We start from the raw sequence: 23566 nt of genomic DNA, 5'->3' as shown, positions 1-23566 counted from the left end.
TATTTTAAAATAAAGAATAATGCTTAGGGGCACAAACCAAAAGAAAAGTAGTCAAGAGCTATATTTTGAACGGTTATGTTAGAATACAAAAATAATTAGTTAAAATTAATAAAAATTAAATAAAATAAATTTTAGATTTTTTATTAATTTATTTTAGTTATTAAATATTTTGATGTTTGAATGATATAATTTGTTGGCTGATTTTTTTATATAAAAAAATATTGGTATTTTTTTTAAAATAGAATTATTTGGTGTAATTATAGATGAGTGAATTTTGTAGGTAAGAAGTCAACACGTAAAAACGTGTTGCAACACGTGGAAGGCATGTTGAACACTTAGGGGGCGTGTTAGACACGTGGTAACATATTGGCCAACACCTGAAAGACATGTTGAATTATTTCTATAATATTATAATACACTTTAAATATCAATATTTAACTAAAACACCATCTCCACCTCTATATTAAAAATAATTTCTGCAATTTGTGCAAGGAGAGTTCATTTTGTACCAACTGAAAAGTATTTCAGGAACTAGTGGAAAAAGTAGAAAAGAGAGTGAATACTCATTACTGACTTCTGGAACTTTCTAGAGCTTGGAAGTTTAAGGCTTCAGCTTATTTGCAATCCAAACATTCCCCCCTCAAACTAATTAAGAGCTGTACTTCTTTTTACTATCCTGAGCTTGTCCTAATATAACAAAAAAGGAGGGGCAAGTGCCCACAGAGGCTTTGTTAGAGAACCAGCTACTTGATCAGTTGTTGAAATGGGAACAACAAAATTTTTTTTATAAGATTAATTTGGCAAAGTAAGCCAGTTCGTTTTCCATTTTAAGGCGAATTTTGGCGGAGTGATGAGGTGGGACGAGCTAACCTGCTTTGTCACTAAAATATTTTTACTGTAAAATAACTTTTTACAAAATATTAATTTAGGACAAAATATTTTGATATACATTGAGTAGCACTAGCTTTATTTTCAACAACATTATACTTTAATTGTCATAACTTTGTTATTTGTATGTTTATCTCAAATTTTGAACATAAATGATTTAGGTCATGCTTTCTGGTGTTAGAATTTAAGGTTTAAGTTTAGAATTTAAAATTTAGGAACAGAAATAAATACATAATAAAAGATGATTGTCCTCTTTAAAAAAAAATATTTTATTGTATAAAGTTCTCTAATTTTTATATTAGCTTCCTAATTTTTTTCTCCTCTTTTAGAATTATGTTTTTCATATTGGTCTTCTCCAAAAAATATTTTAGCTCTGTCCCTCTTTATTATCTTTCTGACTTCAGTTCTATTTTTTGACACCATAACTTGTTTTCTTCTCGTCCACAAAATTGTATTTAGACTTATTAAATGTAAAATTCATATGTTGATTTTTTGTTATCAATGTCGTTTCTTCGGTTAAAGTCATAAAATCTTATATCTTATGAAATTATTATCAGATTTTATGAACAACAATCTACTAAATATTCATCTTGCTCCCAATATGCGAATTATTTTGAATCGTCTCCATTTTCCGATCTTCTATTGAAGTGACTTTGCAACATGTTGTATTTAATGCACGCTAATAATACTTGGGGCTTTTATGCTTTGAAATTGTCTTTATCCAATTTTCGTGGTGGTTAAAAAAAGTTTTAAATAGTCGATATGGTTAGACTCTTTTGAGCTTGGGTTGCGAAAAGTGTAGCCTTGGATCTTTTTACAAGAAAGGTATCAAAAACCGAACAAAGTAGGAAAAAAAATTAGAGAGAGAAGAAAAGTGATGACAAAAATTATATATATTAAGTCAACTAAATAGAATTTTGTTACAATGATGATATATACATAGGAGAGAAGAGGAGGTACTAGTTGGTTTGCAACAAAAATCTAACTAAATGAGTAAATTAAAATTAAAAAAAATATATCGAAAAATATTTGTTATTATGTTGGTTTGTAATACCTAATTACATATAATAATATAATAAAATCATAGTAAATAAAGCAAGACCAAGTCAAAACTAAACCCTACTTGTAACAACATAGTATACTAAAACCTAATAGTAAATATATACACAAGTTGTTTTATTTATTATTTATTATTTTTTTTATAGAAGGAAAAGAACAAAGAGAAAAACAAGAGATTAATGGTAGTAGTTAGCATTGCACGATGGTCATGTGTAGAGGAATAAGCTTCACCAAATTATAATAATAAATAATAAATTTCATTTAATGAATAATAAAGTTGGTTCTTAATTAGATTTTAGCTCTTTATAGCTCTATTATAGCCCCCGAGCCACGTGGTCAAATGGGACAAATGCTCCTGTCCCTATAAAAACAACACTGAAAAATGCTATTTCATGAAATTGACATATATATACATCAAAATAATTAAATAATGTTCTGTATGACTGATGCGTTGTGACACATAATAATTGCAAAATCAATGATCGGAGTATTATTAAATGCATTTTAATGACGACCTATTTATTAATTTTTTAATGATTTATTTAGCATTAATAAAGATATTTTAGAAATTAGCTTATTAGTAAAAGAATATTATAGACATTAACTTGTTGAATTATTGACTTTTTAAAGATCAAATTATATATTAATTATTTACCTACATACTTAAAAAGGATTAAATCAGGCTTTATTTTTTTCGTATAATAAGAATAAATCTCACCAAATTAAGGCATTAGACTCTGGACAGAAAAGAGAGGCTAGAAATAAATGTTTTTGGACACTTTAAATCTTTAATCTTATCAAGATTGTGCTTTGTTTTAATTTTGAATTTTACATTTTTACTATATTTTTAAGAAAAGAAGTTTGAACCCTCCTTTTCATGTTGCAATTGTTAAAACATAACTATCACATTATCGCAATCATTTATAAACCATACAAGAGAGATACAATATATAGATTTGTTATTAACAATTTGGAGGTACTCGCCCCCGGAATCCGTCCTAGTCAAACTAGAAAAAATTCAAATCTTACCTAAAATTGAAAAAGTTAATTAAATATATATGAAAAATTCTTTAGGTTTTGTATTTATTAAATAAAAAATTATTTTTTATTTAATTTTAAAAACTTTATATTTTTATATATGATCTCACCAAAAATAAAAAAATTTAAATTTATAATTTTTTAAATAAATATAAAAAAATTATGTTATTTGAATTGTAACTCAATTTTGCAGCCACTGACAGTATCATTATAAAAAGAACGTATTGTATTGCAAATTCATAGTCACTGCTAGTGTAACCATATAAAATAGATTTTTTTTTTCTTTGCAAATCACCCTTACTTTTTAGTTTGACACAAAAACCTGCCATATAAATATAAAAGCCTCAATCAGCATGGTTTAAGATATTGGAGTTTTATATGTTGCTGTTGCTATGTAGCCATATATATTGGGGTCCATAGTTTATTTAAATATTTGTTGTCCACATCTAGCTAGCGTTATTACTAAACGGGGCCCATTGTCTCATAAATAAGAAAGCTACCCTTCTTTGTTATCATATCATTATTTAATTGTTCTATTTCTATTTTAATCTCCGCCATTTATATATGGACCATATAGTCTTCAGTTCCCATCATTTCTTACAGTTGTACACCTTTTTCCTTTTTAAATAATATAAAATAATATGAAGCATGAATCTCGAGCAATGTATGATTCATACCTAAGCTATTTGGAGTGTTTAATGATTCTTTAACGTGAATTGCCTAATTAAAAAGGTGGAACTATAATTGATCTTTCTTTTTTCTTTTTCCAAATTTAAGAATATATATGCTCCCATTGACTATATCCACGCAAATTTGGCAATAATGTCTAACTGGATTCTGTGACCTTTTTAGACCAATGAATAAATAAAATTGAGCCTTTATAAAATTAAAATTATTATATTTTTTATATAATTTTGGAAATGTTAAATAATCTGTTTGAAAACTTCTTTCAAAATAAATAAATTATTGAGATCAAAATACCTCCACTTTTAAAGGACATACATGAACAAATTAAAATTTCAAGCACTTTTAATTAAATTTTTATTTATTAAAATAAAATTTATACTCTTTAAAGATGAAAGATTTTTTTCAAAGATTATTGTTAGTCAGCTAAGAATAAACACCTAACTAAATTTTTGTCTATTTTAAAATAGGACAAGACAATAAAATTCTTGTAAAAAAGAAAATAGACTTATTCCGATCTATGTCGTCAATTATGGTGGTCCCTCCATTGGTGTCTGTGAGTTATAGCGGTTCCTCTGTCATCTCTCTTCACTAAACTTAACGGAAGAGGCCTACTTGACACTTAACACTATTGATGTGAACGCTAAGTCTTCATTAAGTGACATGTTGGTGAATGGACAATAGTCAAGAGTCAATTTGTCCCCCTATGACAAATAGTCAAAGATCGATCTGTCTCTCTTTATCCACCAAAAATGACATTGTTTCACATGTTGCACTAAACGAAAACTTATGTTATTTGGCGGTGATTCATCTAAACTAAAACCTATCACTCTTCTTCCAGATAAAAAACGAATCCAAAGAGACCATAATTGAGATTCAGGCAACAATTCCAATTGGAACATGAGTTCCAGTTGGAGTTTTAGAGGTCGGAGGAAGAAGAAATATGTCTCTCTCAAATGTTATTGTGGGTTATATGCAATTTTGGTTATGTCTAGAATGCATAACAACTTAGATAGGTTATTCTTTTGATATCCATACTTCAAGATATAGTAAGTTTAATAATATCTTCATTTTTTCAGTTTGTATTATGTGTTGTTAGTCTAGTCACTATTAATCCCTGTTGTAGACAGCAGAATGTCATTGTAATTTCTTTGTATAATTAGGTAATTATGATTTTTTATGTAATGAAAATGCTATGTAGACACTTTTAAAATGAGCATTGAAGCAGAAGTAGATTTAATTTGAAGGTCATGGTCATGCGATGGATAATAAAATGAAAGAGTTAGAGAAAATGTTATTTGGATTAGAAAATAAGTTAAAGAAGTGTAGATTGAAAAATCAGGGAAAGTAGATGTTTTAGTTTTGGATGTAGTATTTTTGGATTTTTTTTGGAATTATAATGGTAAGCTTGTTTAGAGTAACTATGTAAGAAATTTATAATAGATTTGGGTTATTTGAAAATTATTTATATTATGGAATGAAATTTAGTATTTGAGCACTTTTGAAAATGAAAATGGGTTATTATGGTCAATGTTTAAAGTTTACTCCATGAAATAGAACAAACATTTGTGCAAAGCAATAAAACAGCAGATTGATATATCTGTAACATGCATTTTTTCAACTTTAAAAATAACATAAATATTCATATATTATATTGATAAAAATAATAAAAAAGTAATACACTTTTGACCAGTTAATACCTAATAATATGATAATATGGATAATAACATAGTCCTAAAACAAAAAATTAAAATATTTATCTCTAAACTAAAAGTATTATAGCACCGAGAGGTTCTAAACAAGCAAAAAAAATAACCAAAACAACAAAACATATGTCCTTAAATCCTATAGCTAATATCCACATTAGCAAATTATAAGTTGTCAAATATCAATTCTTTTTAGGTGGGCTAAGCCTTAAGTTTAGAGCGGGCACAAATTTGAGAAGTCTTGATGCATTCGGTGAACTTGCAGTGACTATTATTTCTGTTGATATTAAATCATCTTTAGTCATTGAATTTGTTGTAGGAGCTGTTGGCTCATTTGATGAGTTCAATTAGCTATGAGGTCTTAGTTGTTTGATTTAAAGGAGGAGTAAAAACTCTCAATTGAGATTAATCACCTAAATAACATATGTTTTGGTTCAATGCAGCATGCGAAACGACATTGTTTTTTATGAACAAAGGAGGACAAATTCATCATTGATCATTATCATAAAGAGACAAATCGACTCCTAACCATTGTTTATAAGGAGATAAATCGATTTCTGATCATTCTCCATTCATCAGTAATTGCTTCATGGAAATTCAGTGTCTAATCAACAATGTTAAATACCTCATGAGTCACTTCTGTTAAATTTAGTGAGGACATATGATATAACAACGGCCATGACTCGCAACAGATACAAATAGAGAGCAAGACAGATCTATTTTTTTTTTAACAAAAATTGCCTTGTCCCATACCTCTAATAAATATAAGTGTGGCGATAACATGGCATCATGCATTATAAAATACTTAGCTTTATTTTCTTATCGATAATTTCAATGTATAAATTCTTTTTCTTAAATTGGTTTATGATGATTATAAAATACTTAAACTTTTTTAAGTCCTTATATATTTTTCTATATCTCTATTTTATAAATTTATGTAATTTAACTCATATTTATTATGTGTTTTTTGTATTTTAAAATATATTCTATGCTAACGACTAATTTTAATGTACACTTATTATAATTTGGTTAAATATTGTTGGGTATGTTTTATTATATTAGCATTTCAATTTCTCACGTTAATATTTAACAAAAAAAATAACTACTGGCATTAAAATAGAGACTTTCAGAATTTTATTGAAACAAAAATAATATATAGGATAAAATACTATTTTGGTCCCTAACATTTGAGATGAATTTTATTTTAATCCTTAAAGTATTAATTGTTCTATTTTTATCCCAAAACATTTAAAATGGCATCAACGTTATTCCGCAGTCAAATCCCTCATTAACCCTTAACAAAATTGATAAACCGTTAATAATGCTTTTGTTAAAGCTAAGTTTGCTCAACCCTCCTCTCCTACCTTCACCCTCTTAACAAGCCCAAACCTCATTTTACTATTCTCTTTTTCTTCATCTTCAAACTCCTCTTAGAGTTACATTGTAAGAAAATTGTTGAGTACCACTGGATTTTTCGTCGGATTTAGCATTGTGTGTTACCGTCGAATTTACAAGCGAAAATTGGTACATTTTTGTTGTGTCAAACATTTACCGTCGAATTTTCTATTTCGACGGTAAATTTGCTGGTAATAATTGGAGAAAAAATAGAAAAATTAATGTGGATTCATTACCGTAGGAGCTAATTTAGTGCGATGCAGCGTTTTGGTCACCCATAGAACGTTATCGTCGAATTTATCCGCTAGTAAATTCGACGGTAACGAGCCCTAAAATTCAAAGCACGAACCCTCCCCCCTTTATTTTGAATCCCTCTCTCACTCTCTAACCTTTCTTTTCCCACTCTCTCTCTAGCCCTCTTCCCACTGTCGTCGGCAGCCCTCTGCAGCCCACTTTCGCCGCCTCCTCTCCCCTCACCCTCCGCAGCACACTTTCTCTCTAACCCTCTCCCTCGACGTCCTCTCTGGTGGCCTCTCTCCCTCTCGCCGCACCATCCACCTCTGCCAGCCACCACCAACAGCGTCGGCCCTCCAACATTTTCTCGTCGCCGTTGCCATCGCACTATCATCGCTGTTACCGTCGTTACTACCGTCGCTGCTGCCACCATTACTGCCGCCGCCCCCTTCTCTGTTCTCTTCTCTACTCATGCATTCCAGGTTCTTCTTCATTTGAATATTAATTTCAATCTTTGTTTTAATTATTCTTGGTATTATCATAGGTTTTAGTTGTTAATTAGTATTATGCTCGAGTTAGATTATTTTTAGTTTTAGAGGATTTAGGTTGTTAAGATAGGTTAGATTTAAAGTATTAGGTTTTAAGTTATTGAAAAGTGTTTTAAATTGTGAATGAATTGATCGATTAAAATTATTTGTTTGGATATTCTTTTTGAAATATTGTGAATTACTACTGCTAGTATATTGTTAATGTTGACTTCTTGTCAATTACAGTTGAAAGAATGCTTGGTTGTGCTATTGATATATTTGATCCTTTTGAATTCCAAGTGTTCGATAATATGTCTCTTGTAATATTTGAGTTTTTGGTATGTATGTAGTGATATAATACTACATTGGTTTGTTTGTGAACTTACTTTCAATCACTATATATCACCACTTTAAAACTTTACTTTTGCACAAATTCACCATAAAATGTTGTTGTTTTTTGTATGTGTATTAATATTTTTAGATTTGGTGAATTTAATTAAGTTTTGACAGATGTTGTGGATTGAGGTTGGTTAGATTTGTGAGAACCGTAAAAGTGAATATATGTCCAATTTTAGAGGAGGTTATGTCTATTTTATTTTAAATAATATAAATGGTAAAAAATTTATGTTGTATATGTTGATTAGTGTTAATCGGTATTCTCTTTGCAAATATGACGACAGGTAGTAGAGGTGTCACAAGTCGGTCTTGTGAACGTGGTAGAGGGAGGGTTTCTTCCAGTACCCTAGAAAACTTCTCTGTCATTGCCCTCTACCCCGACTATCCCGTCGACCCCTGTGACGTCATAAGCAGGTCCACCGGACCAGTAGTTCATCATGGTCCCAAACTCTAACTACATCACTTTTTCTGCTACGCCGCCTTCTGACTCCAGCAACAGAGACCGCGGTGCCAGAATACTCTAAAGCATCCCAACCAGATGCTCGTCCACCACCACTCTCATACGGATGAAGATTCAACTTGATGTCATGACGGCGTTAGTACTATTTTAATGTATTTTATCCGTAATCTATTTTGAATTTGTTAAGTTTTATATATTCTTATGTGTTTGCTAATCGTAAGTTTTTCATTGATAAGTTTGCACCAAACAACAATGCATGTACACAGGAGATCTCCAATGTGATTAAGTTTATATACGGCAACCCATGACCGAGCTACATGAAGATCCCAGCTAAGACCAGAGAGCGATGGTTTTAGAAGTGAGTAGTAAAAACCCAATGTTATTGAATTACTTTGTGCAAAAAAAATTTATATGGGATAGGAAACATGATCCTATGATCAGCAGACGATGCACGATGTTTGTGAGGGGCACGACCACCTCATGATTTTGATCCATCCAGATATTAAGAGAGCAATGGACATCCATTTTAGTACTGATGATGAGGGGTTTAGGTGTCGCCATCTGAGAAACAGAGCTAATAGGACATCGCCGAGGTCGTTGAAGTATACCCGTGGATCGGCGACTTTCATGAAGAAGAAGAAGAAGGGGCTGGTATGTAGTTTGCTAATCTTTGTTAATTATTACTTGAATTAATTGTTACTTAATTGATTTATTTTATTACTTGGTTTCAATATGTGTAGTCTAAGTCATTGGAGCGTGAGGCGACATTGGCAGAGACCTTTCAGTATACCCATACATTGACGATCAACAAGAAGAGATTTGTTGATTAGTGGTCTGCGGTTCATTAGGTGAGTTTTCAATTAATTCTAAGTTTGAAACGTATTCAGCTTAAATTTAACTAACTATTATCCTAATCACAACGTGTGTTATATAGGAGGATTACACAAAGATATTAGAGGCCGTGACCCAGCAATCTCAGCCTCTGAGCCCTATAAGAATTGCATCAATGGGTTGGGGTCGTTCTACACCAGCACCCTTCGCACCTCCATATTGGCGGCTCCATCTTCCTCTACCTCTGTCACCAGCCTTGTCGATCCATCATCGATTTGAGGGAGCAGGTGTAGAAGCTCACACAGGAGCTTCATCAACAAGTTCAACAGTCTGAGGGGAGGTTGTAAACCCCGTTAAATTAGTTTTTAATAAAGAAAATTAGAAATGTGAATATTATATTAAATTAGGATAAAGCTCATCGAAACGAGAATTTTGACACTAATTTCGAAAAAATCGGCCCATGATTGGACCGAACGGGCCAAACCGAGCCCGTGGGCCCAACTGGCTCAACACATTTAAATGAGCACGGTTTCTTTCTTCTCCCATTTCAGCAAGAACGCTGAAAGCCATAAAACATGGGAGAAGAAGAGAAGAAACCCCTGACGCTTACGGTAATTTCAAATCACCGTAACTCCTCCGTCCGAGCTCTGATTGCTGCACTGTTTGCAACCATGTGACCACCGCGTCGAGCTCTACGTTTCTACCGAAACAATTTCATTAGTAACTTGCTTATTCACTCTCAACCTCCTCTTCCGCCAAATTTCCAAAAATTTAATAGAGATGTTGAATTTCTTTATTTTTTGATTTTTAGGATCCAATGAGTTTGAGAAAAACGTTCACTCTTGCTTCTATGAAGCTTGGGTAAGGTGAGGATACCATAAATCCAGTTTAATTTACTGAATTTGTGTTTTGGGTATTAAATTGAGTATATATGTGTTATAAATGTGTATGAGGTTGTGAATAAATAATTGGAGTTTGAAATTGTGGATATTGGAACTTGGAGGAAGCTAAATACTAGTGTTTTGTTGAGGTTTTTGGGGCTGTGCTTGTGTTAATAAGCTGTCTTGATCACTACGAAGAAGCCAGCCAAGGTATGGTTTAGGTTTCGTGCATTTAATATATAATGTTCTGTGAAAACTTAAGCTAGATGACCATAGGATAAATTGGAATGCAGGTGTATATTTAATATTTAGCAACTTGTTGATGAACATGTTCAGTTTGGTGTTTGTAGGATAATTGGTGATTTGATTATGTGGTTGAGATTGTTATTATATTGATGTTAGAAAGAAACATGGTTGAGTTATCTGAGATACGAGATTTCTTGGGTAAAGTACCGTCGCTTGCCACCACGTGTACCCGGTCGAAAACTCGATACTCTATTGACCCTGCGATGTAAGGGTGACTAGGCACTTATAAATTCCCAGGAATGGTACTCCCTTGAGCGATATATATATATATATATATATGAGAAAAAAACTATGCATAGACTCATGGGGATACACGTCGGGGGACAGCCCAAAGGTTTAGCAAACCGAATTTGTCGAGTTGGCTTGATAACCGACAGATGAGACTCATCAGCCATAGGACAGGCATGCATCATGTGCATACTACTTGAATTACTTGTTTGTGCATTAACTGGGTGTGCCTAAATGTACTTGCCATGTTAAATGTATATTTGTTACCTGCGGTACTTGCAACCTTCTTGTGCTTGCCTTTATCTGTTTATTTGCCTATGAAATGCTGACGGAGATAGAGGTATGGAGGAATGGTAGTGTGTGACTTAGATTTGATGTTGAGTTAAGTTAGGCCTAGATACTCTTAGAACACCACCTATTATGGCTTCTATCTAATAATTTAAGCTTTATGATCTGAGTGTCGGCGTTCTAGGATTGCCTCTGGTATTCCCAGGACCTTATATATTATATGTGCGGCACATTTATCATACTGAGAACCTCTGGTTCTCACCCCATACTATGTTGTTGTTTTTCAGATGCAGGTCGAGAGGCACCTCCTTAGGCGTCTGAGCTTCTGAAGTGAAGTGGTTATCGGGTTACTTTTTGGATTTTATAGTTATGTATATATATGTACTTAGTTTTTTCTCCACATGACTTGTTCCTTTTGATCCTCTTAGAGGCTTATGGAGAGGCAGGGTTTTATTTATGTAAATTTGGATTTTGGATATGTATATTTATGTATATATATTCTCCGGCTAGCCTTGACTTCACGGGCTGAGTTAGGAGCATGATATTTTGTATCTTTGGCCCTCTATTCCTATTTTTTGTTATCTTATGCTTGATAGTTATGGTTTTCTTAGCACGCAAGTTAACTCGTCTCTTGAGCGTTGCATTTTTATTTCGCGATTTTTATTTCATCCATTCTTCAATGCTCCTAGTATATTATAATTTTTCTGATATTATATGTAAACATTTTATTTTATAGGTCGTAATACCACACCACCTATGTTTTACGGCTTAAGCGTAAAGCTCAGTGTTGTACAGTGTTACAGAGGTACAACGATCTTCTTGCACACATGGGAGACACTATTTCCCTCAGGCTAGAGCTGATGGAGGACCTGGAGCAGCTAGAGCGTTTGTCAGACCAGATGGCGGTGTATAATAAGCGGATGCACGCTGGAGGCAGTGGCGCTGCTAGTGGGGCACCAACATAAATCTCTAGTCCGCCGCCTCAACAGGGGGAGACGATGACGATGACGATTACTGGGATCCTTAGGGTTTAGCGATTTTGTTTATTTTATATCTATTTCATTGTATTTTACTTCTTTGACTTTTTATTATATTCAGACCTTTGATATTTAATAAAACCATTAGTTAATTTCTAGTATTTGGAATTGTGCACTAATTTTGTAAAAAAAAAAAAATTGAATTTGACTACTAATTGTGCAAAAAAAAATCCGAAGGTAAATTGGCGCCACAAAATATAGTATGGATCCAAAATTACCGCCGAAAAAATTCGCTGATAACCATTCGCTTATTTTTGTCGTATTGATTGCAAATTCTGGTGCAAAATCTGCGGATAATTAGCGTCGGATAAAATAATCTGCCGGTAAACATCTTCCGGTGTCATTTATACCGTTAGATACATTTCGTCGTAAATCTAACAGTAAGGTTGACAGTGCTCAACGTTTTTTTGTTGTATTAATAGTGTAAAAAGGAGAGGAAGAAGAGAGTAAGAGAATGATGTTTAGGTTTGTTGTAAGAGTGAAGGTGAGAGAAGAGATTGAACAAATATAGCTTTAATAAAAATATTATTAATAATACATCAATTTTATTAATTTTTTAGGAATTTATCGGTGAAATAATATTAATGTCATTTTAAATATTTTGGAATAAAAATAAGACGATTAAAATGTTAGAAACTAAAATAATATTTACCAAAATGTTAAAGATCAAAACAATACTTTATTCTAAAATATTTAAATTTTTTAGTTTTTTAAGTTTAATCCAATAAAAGATTTTGTTTAAACATAAAAGTCAACATAACCATTATATACCTTTCCTGAATTTGCCTAGCCGAAGATCAGATCAGAACATGAACATGCAATACGGTAGAGATTAAATGCAGATACATGATAATTATTATTGATGAGTAATGCGCTGTGTTCATTGAACTAACTTATCAAGTTTGAAAACATACACAAATATAATGAAAGACATATTATTTGTATTTAGAAACAAAAGTTGTATGTTTTGTTCTTATGAATTCAACCAAAAGTTCTAAAAAATAATGAGTTAATGGAAGAAAATTATTTAGAAACAAGTACGCAAGGTGGAACCGGATCTGATGAATGGGTCAGGGCAAATTTGTTTGGTAGTTTATAGTTGAGAGGGTCCCTTAACATTATTCATATTTCTGCCATCACACTACTGTGATATGATAAATGATAAATCCATGTCTCTACACTATGGGACACAGCCTTTTCTCTCCATGTTTTTCTAAGAAAATGCAAATATAAAACTAAATAATAAGGTCATATATATTAGTTTTTTTACATAAATTAAAAATACATTTCTGTGGGATTGATTTAAACTTACATAATAAAAGAAAAAAAAAACTCCAAACCACTCCTAACAATTATTTTAAAAAATAATGAGGTCTTCAATAAAAAAATTTTTTTTTTTGATTTCTAATTTTTACTTTTATGAGACTTATTAACTTTTGTGTCAATATTGACAGAGGGCTAACCAATCTCACGAAATTAAATATCAAGAGTTGTAAAGAGTATTTTTTTATTTATAGACATCGTAGTCCTTCAAAAAAATTATTAGGAACGAATTGAATATTCACTCCATAATAAAATGACAAGTAGAGTGACAAATAAATTCTTAAATATTTATATTTTAGACAGATTAATTTCTAAAAAAATATCATTAAAATTTTTTAGAATAATAAACATGGATAAATTAATTCAAATTAAAACATTTTATCCTAATCATAAGAACTAATTTAAACATAATTTATTTATATATGCTATTTTAAAATATTTTATTAATATTTAAAAAAAACTAATTTATTCAAAATATAAATCATTACTCTAAAATGAATATAAAAAAAGGGTCATCAAAAATATCTGTGCATATATACCGTGCTTAGATTCAATAATGTTTGAAAAGATATGCTTTTAAATTTCCTTATTACCAACCAATTAAAATATAAAATAATGTAATTCAAATACAATTATTATTATTATTTTGACGAGTTAATACCCTTATTCTTCTTCTTTAAGCAAAAATATCAAAACCGGTTTTATTCAAAAATACATATTGAGTAATTTTATTCTTATAAAATTTACTACTTTTAATAGTTAAAAGCTAACATCTTTGTTTTTTCAATTTATTTAAAAAATATTATTTGAAAACATTAAAAAAAATTTTTGTGGGCAATATCTTTTAATTCCACAAATAATTTTGGACTTCATTTAAAAATTTGTTGTTGATTAATAAATTATATTATATACAAAATCACTACAACAATATAGATTATTTTTTAGGGTTATAATGTGTAAAAGAAAATTAAAATTTGTCAAAAAAATAAATTTTGACACTATTTTAACTATGAAAATATGTTAATAAAAGTTTTGTCAAAAATAGTATTTTTAACATATAAGCGATTGTGAAAAAAATTAAATCTTATTTTGATAAATATTGGCTGTCAAAAATAATTTGTTAGAAAATTTTGAGAACATATTTTCTGTGATACTTATTAATTGTCAAAAATACTATTTATTTTGACACTTATTAACTATAAAATATTTTCAACAAAAAATTTTAACAAAGAATGAAATGTGATCTTGAAACTAAAGAATAAATTGAGATTTTGAAGATAAAGAATGAGTAGTATAATCCTAAACTGAGAGCAGTGTGATGTCAAAATTAACAGAGCCCAAAGAAGAAAAAAAATAGTAGAGTAAATTGAAAACAAATGAGTGTCAAAATTGAGGAGTAATTTTCTACGGTCAAATTTTTCGTCAAGAAAATATAAAAAATTTGACATTTGTGGTATTTGTCAAAAATATATGTTAATTTTGACATTTAATTATGATGTTAAAAAATAAAGTGTCAAAATAACTCTATTTTCTTGTAGTGAATAAAATTTAAACTCTTAATATTTATTTAAACGTACTAGTGAATTAATTACCCAACTAAATTAAGTTGGTCATCAAGGTTAAACATTATTAGTGTTATTCTTGATCTAAAACGAACGAAGAGTGGAGAAAGTTGATTTGAGTTAGAAGTCTAATGTTGTTGACTTTTGCAGATAGTGATTAGTGACTAAGTAGTGACCACAGTGTGTGAAGATGGCTTTGCCTACAATTGCGGAGGAGCTGTCATTAGTTGTCACGAAATCAATAGCTCAATAGTGTGGGAACTAGGACTGAGTTGCTGAATATATGTTGATTCAACTAAAAGCAGAACATAAAAAAAAAAAACAACGAACTGTGTTAGTGTTAGACTTGCCAACTTGGTCTCTATGTTACTAAAATTAGGATATACCTCTAAGTTTTATGTGTGTGTACAAAAATTATTACAAAATTATTTACAAATTGCCTAGTAAAAAGCTTTAAGAAAACTACGCTAGTCAGCCGTTTTAATTTTCCTTTTGCATAGAGTAAATTTATTTTTATTTCATAAAGTGATGGATAATAATTTATATTAATAAATTGATTAAAAATTAAAATTATGCAGATATTCTAAATAAAAATCGGTTATACGTCTATCTTATTATATAAATTGAATCAAATAAATTTATTTTAAGTATTTATATGTAAATCAAATCAGGTTAATTCGATTTATTATGTATATCCTGTGCATAATAAATTAAGTTTACTTGATTCGATTTATATAGATCTGATTAGAATAGATATGTAATTAATTTCTATTCATAGCATCTAAGTAATTTTAGTCTCTAATTAATTTATTAATGGTAAATTATTCTAAAATAATTTTGTTTAATAAATTCAAGAAAAATAAGAGAAAAAAAGAAAGAAATGAAAATAAAAAAATAAATAAAATGGAGAAAGAATTGAATTTCCTCAAATAAAGAAGAATTGCTTTCTCTAAAATGGAAAGATGCTTGGTTCTACAAAACGTCGTCGTTTATAGGTGGTCAAAGCTAAAATCCAATAAAGTGGTTAGCTTTTCGATGCATGGAATAGCTAGGTTGGAGCTGAATATCACAAACCCCATCCCATGCACATGCCACATCACACATGTCGGGAAATACTTGTCCAAGCATGATCCCTGAACAATCTTGTTATCACATATACAATAATACAAGATTCATTATTTTTTAAAATAAGATTATATTGTTGTATTGCACAATTTTAGTTAATTCTTTTTTATAAAATACCGTTATTCTATATGTTAGAGTGTTAATTTTTAGGGTTTTTCACCCCCCACTAAAAAGGATTTTTTTTTTTACCCCTTACGGGAAAAGACCATTTTGCCTCTATCAAAAAGGTTTTTCAGGCCTACTAAACTGTATACTCTTAAGCAGCATTTATTTTTAAAAATAGTATAAAGTGAGATATTGAGAATAAAATATAAAAAATAAAATTTAATATTTTTATATTCTATTTAATGATAAAATAGAATAATTTATAAAAATTTAATTTAATTTTTTTATTCAAAAAAATAAAAAAATATAATAATAACAAATATAATTATAAAAAGCTTAATAAGAATAATAAAAAAAAATAAAAAATAAATTATATTTTTTGTTAATTTTTTTTATTCTTTTTATTAGAATAGATATAAAATACACTAATTTAGTATCTCTAGATATAATATTTTTATCTATATCTCATCTGTTAAATATAATTTTGTGTCTTTATATTTTTATATTAATATTCCGTTTCTATAAACAAATACAGCCTTATACGCATAAATCAAATGATCAGAATCATTTTATAACATATACACCCAAAATTATTTTTTATTTAAATTTTTCGGCAATTAAAGTATATACCGTTTTTGCATCATCTAATCGACCTTTAGATATTTAAATTTCTTTAAGAAAGAAAACTCGTATGCATATCATTACCCTTAAACATTTTTAAATTTTATTAACTTTGGAACACTATAAGAAAATATCGAATATCGTTAAATTTAGTGTCGTGGAGTAACGACAGAATTACTGTAAAAATTATCGACAATCACGTCGAATTCGTAAGGTTTTTTAATTACCGGTGGATTATAGTTTTTGACAATAAATATACCATTAATGTGTGGAGAAAAAATAAATTAAATTGGCGTGTTTTTTACCATCAATTTTATCGTCGGATTAATCCGATCGTAATGCAATTTAGTGAAAATGATGCGTTTTGGTAACTTGAAATGATTTATTGTCGAAATTATCCAACGCTAAAGGTGGCGTAAATTCAAATCACGAACTATTTTCTCCTCATTCGAACCCTCCCCACCATCCCTCTCTCTCTTGCATTCCAGCCACTCCCCTAGTCGAGACTACCGCCGTCATCGCCCCCTCTCTGTCGCCATCAACCCCCACCGCCGACGGCTTCTTCTTCTCCTTCTTCCCCTACCTCTCAGCGCCGCTGCAGTCCGTTCCTCCTTCTCCTTTCGCCCTTCTGCAGCTCCCTGCTCTGGCGGCTCATGACTGCCACCTCTAGCACCGGCAGCAATTCGGTGTTGTCGCCTTCAATTCCTACCTCTTTCTTCGTTACTTTCTGCACCTTGCATTCAATGTTCAATGTTTGAATTTTTTGTTTTTTTTTTCTTTCAAATTATGTTAGTTATTTTTAGTTCATTAGATTGGTTTTAGTTTAGTTAGTTTAATTTTTTTATTTTAGTGGATTTATGTGATTATGATAGTTTAGTTTAGATTTATAGGTTCTGAATTGTTGTTGAATGTGTCTGAAACTATTCTGATCTTGTTGATTGAATTAATGAAAAAATTGTTACTGAGTTTATTTGGTTAATTATTTAATTGTGCTCATTCACTATATTAATTATTGTTTTGTTATTTTTGCAATTTTGAATTAATTAAACTGTTTGGTTAATTGTTGTTTTTTTATTGACCGACATTGTTGAATTTGAAATGTTTGAGGTTTCTTCCTTAATATTGCAAATTTGGTACACTTTATCCTATAAAATTTGATTTGTTTAATTTTAGTTTGGGTTTGATTAGAATTTTAATTTTAATTTTCAATCAGTTTGAAAGTTAGTTTAGTTTAGTTTATTAAAATAAGTGGATTTAGAGGTTAATTAAGTTAGGTTGATTTGGTTATTGTTTTAAGTTTTAATAATTATGATTTCTATTTAGTGAAGTTATGTTGATTTGGTTATTGTTTAAACTTTCAATGATTATGATTTTTGTTTAGTGTATTTAGATTGATTTGGTTATTAGTTAATTTAGATTGATTTGGTTATTGTTTTAAGTTTTAATGATTATGATTTCTTTTTAATGAATTTAGGTTGATTGGTTATTGTTGTTATTTGTAGGTTGTTGTTAAGTTTATGCTGAATAACAATGTCTGTACTTTTTAGATGACTGATATTATTAATTTGATGTACGATCATTCTTGATCCATCTATATAAAATTTTTTATTAAGACCAGAAAATGATAATTTTAGGATTTAGGTGATAATTACTTTAAATGTCATCAAGCTGATTTATTACTCTTTGATTTGAAATTTATAATATTAATATAATTAAATAGTATCCAATTTACATGTATTTATATTATTTATGTTAATTTTGGATGTATTTGTATTTCTAGAGATTTCTACCAATAAAGTAGAAGAGAAGTCTCGAACAAATGAATAATGTTGTACCTGTACATAGTGATAATAACTATGAAAGAAAAAAAACATCGTAAGTTAAAATTCAAAAATAACTATTTTTTAAATAAAGAGAAAAAAATATAACAACTTTAATTAATTAAAAAATTACATAATATATTTTTTTTACAAATTTAGAATATAAATTTATNTAAATTAAAAATTAATTAATAAAATAATTGTTAAAAGAGGAATAGAATTTTTCTCAAACATATATAATTTAGTTTTTTTCTATGAAGCACGAACATTTTATTGAGTTGTCGTGTCTGCATGTTGGACATATTTCAGACACGATACTTATCGATACTTGTCCGACATGCGTGTTTGTCGCAATATTAAAAAAATAAAAAATTTAATTTATATTTTAATATCAATAAAATATTAAAATATTATTATAATTTATCTAAAAAATAATTTATATTTTATATATATACGTATTTCCGTGTCTTATAAAATTTTAAAATTTGCATATCGATGTGTCCCGTATCATATTGCGTCCGTGTCCATATTTCATAGGTTTTTCTTTATCTAACACCTAAAGATGTTTTCAAAGAAGTGGACCATATTTTTTGACAGCATTATTAGAAGAGTATGTACTCGTTATTCGTACATGGTTGCCAGCAAAGGCAAGTGTTGGTGCTAATGAGACGGTATATATGTGTAGCCTTAGAAGTCATAGTCAGAGAGACTCACCACATTATCTTTTCCCTCTCATCATATTGCATCCACATGTTCCTATTAATTGTCATCACGTTGTTACTTATTTCCTTCCTATTCAATCCTCGCTGCTCCAATTTTGGTAATAAATTAACGCATACAAGAATATTTGAAAAATTGTTGTGTCCTACAAATTCAACAATTTAATTTGATCTTTTAATGAAATTAATGTGAGTTGTCAAGTCGGTTCATCTGTGATGTACTTTCTGCCAATGTATGATAAATATCTGACGTAAAATTGGGCATGTGGCACCATATGACCTGTCACCGGAAAATGGCCAAGAGCGTCCAATAATTCGTTTTTGGCTCGACTCATTTTTATGAAATAGTTATATCTTAAAAGAAAAAAAAAGTGTGTGTCAGATCAATGCCTAAATAGCTTCTACACTACTACACAGTACACACTCTCCTCTTTTACCAACAGTTTGGCGCTAAGTGACCTTCATGGTATTTGCGACGAATATATCACAATTCCACCGCCACTAAATTTATCAACAGCGTTGATAACAATTAAATAATAAAATAGGAAAAGTATAGGATACCAACATATTATTCGCCAACTTCTGCCAACTCTTATTTATATTTATGTTTTATGGAAGTGTGTTCGTAGATGTGTCTAATAATTAATATATTTTAAATACATATATAAAGAGACACATCCATAAAATATATCTATAAAGACACTTCTATTAAATACAGTTATAAAAAAGACATTTTTATTAGACACATCCACGAACACACTTTCATGAAACATAATTATAAATAAGAGTTGGCAGAAATTGGCAGATATGCTGTTGGTAACGTAGCAAAACCGAATAAAATATTAGTAATATTGAAAATACGTTTATCGTTGTCATTAGCCATTGATAGTTTTTTATTTTGTAAAATTTAAATTATCATATCGACAATCAGACTATTGGTAATAGTCATAATAAAATACAACAGTTGAGCTAGTCAATAAATATATTTACCGATGGCCTGGTCGCTGATAAGATTAAAATCGAAAATTAAAACGTCTCTCCCTCTCCAACTTCTAGCTCTAATTTGTCTCTCTTCGAAATTCCATTCAAAATTCCAAGACTGCGATTGTGTTCGTGGTGAGTAGTTCTTTCTTTTAATCAGTTTAGTTTTTTTTTAGTTTCAATTTTTTATAATGTTTTGATTGCTTCAATTTTTTTTTTTTGAAGTTTTGCATTTGATCTTAACAAGGCAGATATTTCATTGTATACTTTTGGAGGATTCGGTGTTGTTGGTGATATTTTTGCTATCCTCCTGTTGTGTGGAGGAGTTTCGTAGACTTATTTGTCTTTGGTTTGTATTCATTAAAATTTATTACGTTGTGTTATTAAACATTATTTGAAATTGAAATTAATTAATAAATTATATAACTAGAATTAATTTATAAATTAAAAAATATTTAATTTGCGAATAGTTGCATGTTTAAGATAGAATCTGAACCTATATGATAGAGTTAAAGAATTATGTTACAACATACAAATGTACAGAGAAAATGAGTAATCTCATTAATTAATTCTGTTATAGATAGGATATATATACATGTACATAATACAGGGTTCTAACTGTTTATTGAGAGAATGGTACTCTAACTAACTAATCAATTATATTACAGAAAAGCTAACAAACTAAATTACATGAGTGACTGACTATTGATTAGACTAGTGACTAATTAACTTAAATGGTCCATAATATCTTCCTTCAAGTTGGCAGATAAAGATTTATCATGCCAAACTTGGAAATGAGATTGTTATGAATTGAGTTGGGATAACTAGCTTGGTGAACACATCGGCTAGTTGATGTTGCGTCCAAACATGAATGAGCCTAATAAACTTCGTAACCACCTTTTCGAGCACAAAGTGGCAGTCCACTTGTATGTGCTTAGTTCTCTCATGAAAGTGGGATTGGATGCTATGTGAATAGCAGATTGAGAGTCACAAAACAGCATAGAAGAGAGAATATCAATTTGAAAGTCAAACAGGAGGCCTTTCAGCCATGTGAGTTCAGCAGTAGCTACTGCCATGGCCCGATACTCGGATTCTGTAGATGATCTGGAGACTGTGGCCTGCTTTTTCGATCGCCATGCAACAAGGGAATCTCCAATGAACACACAGAACCCAGTGACACTCTGTCTAGTATCCGGGCAATCTGCCCAATTTGCATCCACATAAGCCATTAGTCTCTTCTCGGAGTTTGCCGAAAAAAGTAATCCTTGCCCTATAGTGCCTCTAATGTATCGCAGCAAATGATGAAGGGCATGAAGATGTGCACTGTGAGGTTGGGACAGAAATTGGCTAAGGGTGGAGACAGTGTAGGTGATGTTCGGGCGCAAGATGGTGAGGTACATCAATCTCCCTATAAGCCTTCTATAGCTTGCAGGATCCTTGAGCAACTCCCCATCTGAGCTACTAAGCCTTAGGTTGGGTTCCATAGGCAAAGAGGTAAGCTTAGATTCAGCAAAATTGGTATCTTCAAGGATGCTGAGGGTGTACTTACGTTGGCTAAGAAGAATTCCCTCATCTAATCTTGCCAATTCCAAACCCAAAAAATACTTCAAATCACCAAGAATCTTCAATTTGAAGAGCGATTCCAATAACTTCTGCAAATTGTACAGCATGTCCTTAGATGTACTGGCCAGGATAATATCATCGACGTATACAAGGAGATAGACTATTTGATCGCCACTACCATAGGTGAAAAGGGAGTAATCGCGCCTCGATTGTTTGAAGTGGTGGTTAAGCAAAGCTGAAGAGAATTTGCAAAACCATTGACGGAAAGCCTACCTCAAACCATAAATGGACTTGTTCAACTTACATACAAGTCCAGAATTTTTGGAGTTATAGCCAAGAGGTGGGTCCATATATACCTCTTCGAATAAATCCCATTTAAGAAGGCATTGTTCACATCTATTTGAAGCAAAGACCATTTGTTTATGGCTGCCAACGACAGAAGCACTCGAACAGTAGTGAGTTTTGCCACGGGTGAGAATTTGTCGTTGAAGTCTATACCAGCTTGTTGGGTGTATCCTTTTGCACCGAGTCTAGCTTTATATCTGTCCACAAAACCATCGGCTTTGCATTTGACTTTGTAGACCCATCTGCATCCAATGGTGTGTTTGCCAGCAGGCAGGGGCACCAAAGACCAATTATTTGTGTCTTCCATGGCCTGAAGCTCTTCATCCATTGCTCTTTGCCATTATGGAAACTTGACTGCTTGATGAAAGAAGGCAGGTTCAGGGATTGCAGCAACATTGGCAATGAAAGCACAGTGAAGTTGAGAGAGATGTTTAAAATTCATGTGGTAAACATTGTGGCATTGCTAATTCTTGAGGTACGAAGGTGGTCTCGATGGTATAGATGTTCGGCGAGGCTTAGTGGTATGAATCGTCTGAGATGAAGCTGGGACTTGTTGAAGTTGCGACTTTACATTGGTGCAGATGGAGAGGAACTAGGTGTCACATCGGGAAGGCAAAGAGGCATGACCACATCAGAAAAGATATCAACAATGGTGCTGGAAGTCTTAGAGGATTGTCAAAATGGAAACTCAGACTCCACAAAGGTAACGTCCTTCAAGATAAAGATCTTCTTAGCGATTGGATCATAAAGCTTATATCCCTTGTAGCCAGAAAGATATCCAATGAAAACTAACCGCACTGCACGTAGAGAGAATTTGTGTCGTTTGAAATGAGGGTGGAAGCATGAGCTAGACAACCAAAGACCCGTAAAGAATAGTAGTCCGGCTGTTTGGAGAATAACTTCTCATATGGTGAGCTATATTGAAGGGTTGGACTTGGCAATCTATTGATTAGAAATGTGGCAGTTAAAACACATTTGCCCCAAAATTCAATTGGAGCCTTGGATTGGAAGAATAGAGCCCGAGCCACATTGAGAAAATGATGGTGTTTTCATTCAACTACGGAGTTCTGCTTAGGACTTTTGACACATGAGAATTGATGCACCATCCCTTTCGAATTGAGCTATTCAGTGAGGGAAAGTTCACCTGCATTGTCTGATCGCATTTGCTTCCCCCTAGTCTTAAATTGAGTCTCAACCATATTCAAGAAATTGATATGAGTATTAGCAACATCAGATTTATGTTTCAACAAGAAGGTCCATGTGAATCTAGAGTGATCATCCACAACAGTAAGAAAAAATCTCATATTATTATATGTAGGGACACGATAAGGCCCCCAAATGTCACAATGAACCAAATAAAAAATGGCAGAACAAAATGTATTATTTGATTGAAAGGATAAACGCCTAAGTTTAGCTAATGGACACACATCACAATTGGAGTGAT

The 23566-nt window shown here is 31.0% G+C and overlaps 1 protein-coding gene across 1 annotated transcript; it reads right to left on the bottom strand.

The window, feature by feature from the left end:
- Positions 1 to 21059: 21059 nt before the first annotated feature.
- LOC107474521 (uncharacterized mitochondrial protein AtMg00810-like) lies at positions 21060 to 22450 on the bottom strand. The gene is made up of 2 exons (XM_016094148.1): positions 22172 to 22450; positions 21060 to 22046 (listed from the first exon to the last, which is right to left on the bottom strand). The coding sequence occupies exons 1-2, from the start codon at positions 22448 to 22450 to the stop codon at positions 21060 to 21062; spliced, it is 1266 nt and encodes a 421-aa protein (XP_015949634.1).
- Positions 22451 to 23566: the final 1116 nt, after the last annotated feature.

This window comes from Arachis duranensis, chromosome 1 (assembly GCF_000817695.3).
Source record: "Arachis duranensis cultivar V14167 chromosome 1, aradu.V14167.gnm2.J7QH, whole genome shotgun sequence".
Lineage (NCBI taxonomy): Eukaryota > Viridiplantae > Streptophyta > Magnoliopsida > Fabales > Fabaceae > Arachis > Arachis duranensis.
The sequence above is the reverse complement of the archived record's forward strand: the minus strand, read 5'-3'. Positions and strand labels throughout refer to the sequence as shown.